At 36.7% G+C, this 3,819-nt stretch overlaps 1 protein-coding gene across 1 annotated transcript; it reads left to right on the forward strand.

Annotated features, from left to right (window-relative positions):
• Positions 1-2,047: 2,047 nt before the first annotated feature.
• On the forward strand, positions 2,048-3,499 carry lpar5b (lysophosphatidic acid receptor 5b). The gene has a single exon (XM_028465255.1). It carries the CDS (start codon positions 2,164-2,166, stop codon positions 3,040-3,042), a length of 879 nt encoding a protein of 292 aa, XP_028321056.1. The 5' UTR covers positions 2,048-2,163; the 3' UTR covers positions 3,043-3,499.
• Positions 3,500-3,819: the final 320 nt, after the last annotated feature.

The following is a 3,819-nucleotide window of genomic DNA, read 5'->3' on the forward strand; positions in this document are numbered from 1 at the left end:
TAAGTATATACAGTAAGTAAGAAGAGTAAGTACAGTATGCCCTTAGCAGTAGGTTCAAACTAAAGTGTTAACAGTGGGGGGGGGGGATATTTGATATTATGGTGAGAGTCAAATCAAATCAAATTAAGAGCTAGCCATAGATGGGGTACAGTTACTATTACAGTTACTATCAGAACAATCAGAATCCAAAATCCTTTATTTATCCCAAAGACAAAAGAACGAACAAACGTTAAACAAGTGTATAATTAAAAGACTTTTAAAAAATAAGGATTACAGTAGTAAAAAAGAAAATAAGATAGATAATACTAATAATAATACAAATATACAAATTTGTATACAAACATACAAATATGATACAGATATTTACAACAAACAAGCTGTGAGGTTACAATGATGCATTACCGTGGTAGGATCAGCGTGATCATTCATTATTTATCATTTAATACAAAGGCATATGAATCATACTTTCTGGAATATTCAGCATATTATATGTAGTTATATGAAGTTGCGGAAGTGATGTTGTTCCTTCTTCTTCTTCTTCTTTAATGCTTTCCGGCAGAATGTACGCTAGGTTGTGCAATGCTGCCCCCTTGATGTCGTTCCCACATATCTTCCTCTGATTAGTTGATGAAAAACTAACAGGAACGCCCATGGGGGGCATTCTTGAGTCAAATCGGGAACGCGACAGACCCTTCTTGCATAATTTGACTCATAAATCAAATTGGTAATAAATAATCAAAATTGCATTTTCATTTTCTTCTTCAACACTGCTCATTTTGTGACACAACTAAAAAAAGCAAAGAGGTCATAGCATTTTTGTTATCATGCCCCACCCCCTGCGCCAAGTATAACATAATTCAATTCGACTTCGCAATCCCAGTCAGCGTACCAGAGTGACGTCAGTGAGTGAAATAAGGCAGCCACAACCTTCAATGCATTAACCTTTCTGCTAATGCATTTTAATTTTCACATTTTCCATTTCAAATTGAATTTTGGTACCTATTTGTTGGGCCATCTTTTGAAAATTAAAACTTTAATGACATTTTCTTTATCATTTTGATTAAGTTACAAAATGAGCAACCTTGAAACAGAAAATGAAAATGCAGTTTGGATTATTTATTATAAATTTTATTTTGAGTTAAAAAAATGCAGCTATATTCTGAAAATGAAAAGCATTTCTGTTAATCCATTTTAAATTGAATTATGGTACAAATTTGCTTCCATAGTTTACAGCATCGTTACGGAGAGAAGAAATAGGATCAACCACTCAAAGCTGAGGCACTTGGTTTTCCTGAATGCCATTCTTAACTAAAGGAGGATGCTGTTGTTGTTTTTTTTCTATTAGTTTTATACATTTTTTGTTGTGTGAATTTGTTAGTTCCTTTGTGTTGTTTCACTTTAAATTAGTTTATTACTAAAAAGATAATAGTTTAAAGTAGTTAAGTTATTTGTAAATTGTTAAATGTTTGTTTTTGCACTTTATATATATATATATATATATATATATATATATATATATATATATATAAATATATATATATATATATTTTACATGCACCAAGGACTGAGTTTTAACACCTGTACAGAACCAAGACTCACTGATCTTTCAAAATGGATGTGTTGTATTTATACCTAAAGCTAGAGTGATCACTTTGAATTTTGCTCCCCAACTTCAAAAACTGCCATTTGTCATCTGTAGTAAAGTAAAGTTGAGGAAAAAAGCTTTGCGGTGGAAGACAAATAATAGATTTTTGTAGATGTTTAATTATGGTGACGGAGAGAGGTTCATCCATACATATGTGTTAAGAAAAACCTTATCACATGATCCTTATTGAGTAAAAATAATGTAAATCATTAACGTAGGTACAGAGCTCAGGGTTACAGTTAGAAACGAGAATTATGCCATTTCTGGTTGTTTTCTGAGTAACATCCGGTTTACACATTTGAGTTTCATAAAGAAAAAAAAAAACACCTTAGTTCTTTCTTCCATGACTTCAACCCCCCCCCACATGTTCTCGATTTCACTTCACACCACTGTATTCAAACTGTGCTACTTCCTTCAAAGTGTTTCCTGTGTCTGTTCTTGTAAGAAAGTGGAAGGCTGCAGACTTGAGGTGTTTCTGCTCACTTTACTCCATTTCTGTATTTCACACAAGGCAGAATATGCATAACAGCAGCATGAAAGGACTTGAACCAGAAGAAGACAAAAAGCCGATCTATGCTGTGGTCTTTGGCTCCGTCATAGCAATTGGTCTGCCTCTCAATATTTTGTCTCTCTGGATTTTCCTTCGACACCACAGCCTCAGATCACCCAGCATCGTCTTCATGGTTAACCTGGCCATCTCAGACCTACTGCTGGTCATCTCATTGCCTATGAGGGTTTACTTCTATGCCACTGGAACCTGGCCACTCACCAACATGGCCTGCATTTGGATCACAATGCTTTTCCGCAACAACATCCGTTCCAGTGCCATCTTCATCACCATCATCAGTGTGGACCGATTGCTGGCTGTGGTTTACCCTCTGAAGTCAAGACAACTGCGAACCCCCTCCAAAGCCTGCAAAGCGGCTGTGGTTATATGGCTCTTATTGTTGGTGGTGAATATCCCAGAGAGCGTGAACCTATCTCGATTTTTGAACAACCACACAGAGCCTGCTTGCTTTGATTTTCACCCACCACAGGTTGATGTAAGATTGCACAGATCAGGTGTGGCTTATTTTCAGCTTGTAGTGTTGTTCACCATGCTAGCAGTGAACATCATGTCCACTGTTCTTGTATCCTGGACTCTCCATAAAAACGTAAATGACTCTGCAATAATCAGAAACAAAGTCAATGTCATGCTGATTTTTGCCATGAACTTGATGATGTTCACTCTTTTCTTCTTACCTGTCTCTTTGGCTCTGTTCTTTAATCATTTAAGGCCTGCTCTGAACTGTCTGGCTAGTGTGAACTGTTGTCTGGATCCACTGTTGTATTACTTTTCATTTGACGGTTTCTGGAGGAGAAAGGAGGATGTTGACTCGTCTATTGCAAGGGAATAGCTGCTGCATTGTTTGTATTTGGGCAAGTGGCATCACACACACTTTGTGGAGATTATATGGTGTAAGGTTGTGATGGGTATAACTAAAAATGATTTCATTATTTGCTAAAAAAAAAGCGAACGTATATGATTCCACAACTGTGTATTCATTGTAACCGTGAAGGTTTTTTGAATGAGAATGTTTTAATTTCATACATTAATGGAGAGATGTCAGAGTGGGGCTGCTTTTACCATGAAGGGAGCGCACCAGAGCAATGTTGGGGTTCAGTGCCTTGCTCGAGGGAACCTCGGCAGTGCTCGAGGGGGTCGGTGGATGGTGATCTCCTACCTCTCCAGCTACCAGAAGAACTTCTGCCATTTTGGTCTGTGCTGGGACTTGAACCTGCGACCCTCCGGTTCCCAATCCATGTCCTGAGCCACTGCCACCCCAAACATGGCTTATATGTGAACACACACACACACACGCACACATTATTTAAGTAAATAAATAAATAAATATATACTTGAGTTGAAATTATTTTGTATATCCACTAATGCAATGTTGTGTTAAGCATATTTAATAAACAGTAATACACTCAACAAATGATAGCAAAACCATTATGTTTGGGTTTCTATTATTAGCTTTGAACATCTGCAAGTTTTTAGGTGTGAAAGCTTGTCTTAGTCCTGGTACAGATCTGAAGTTGGAATTATGAAATGTGTCTGGTGCAACTTAAAATTTCAACTTCAACAACAAACCCTTGTGTAATTAGAGTAATATCCATTTGGCATATAATGT

The sequence above is a fragment of the Gouania willdenowi genome, chromosome 13, assembly GCF_900634775.1.
Source record: "Gouania willdenowi chromosome 13, fGouWil2.1, whole genome shotgun sequence".
Classification (NCBI taxonomy): Eukaryota; Metazoa; Chordata; class Actinopteri; order Blenniiformes; family Gobiesocidae; genus Gouania; species Gouania willdenowi.

Bases quoted from the DNA above. Each gene is read 5' to 3' on its own strand.
- lpar5b (XM_028465255.1), top strand. From the start codon at position 2,164: ATGCATAACAGCAGCATGAAAGGACTTGAACCAGAAGAAGACAAAAAG.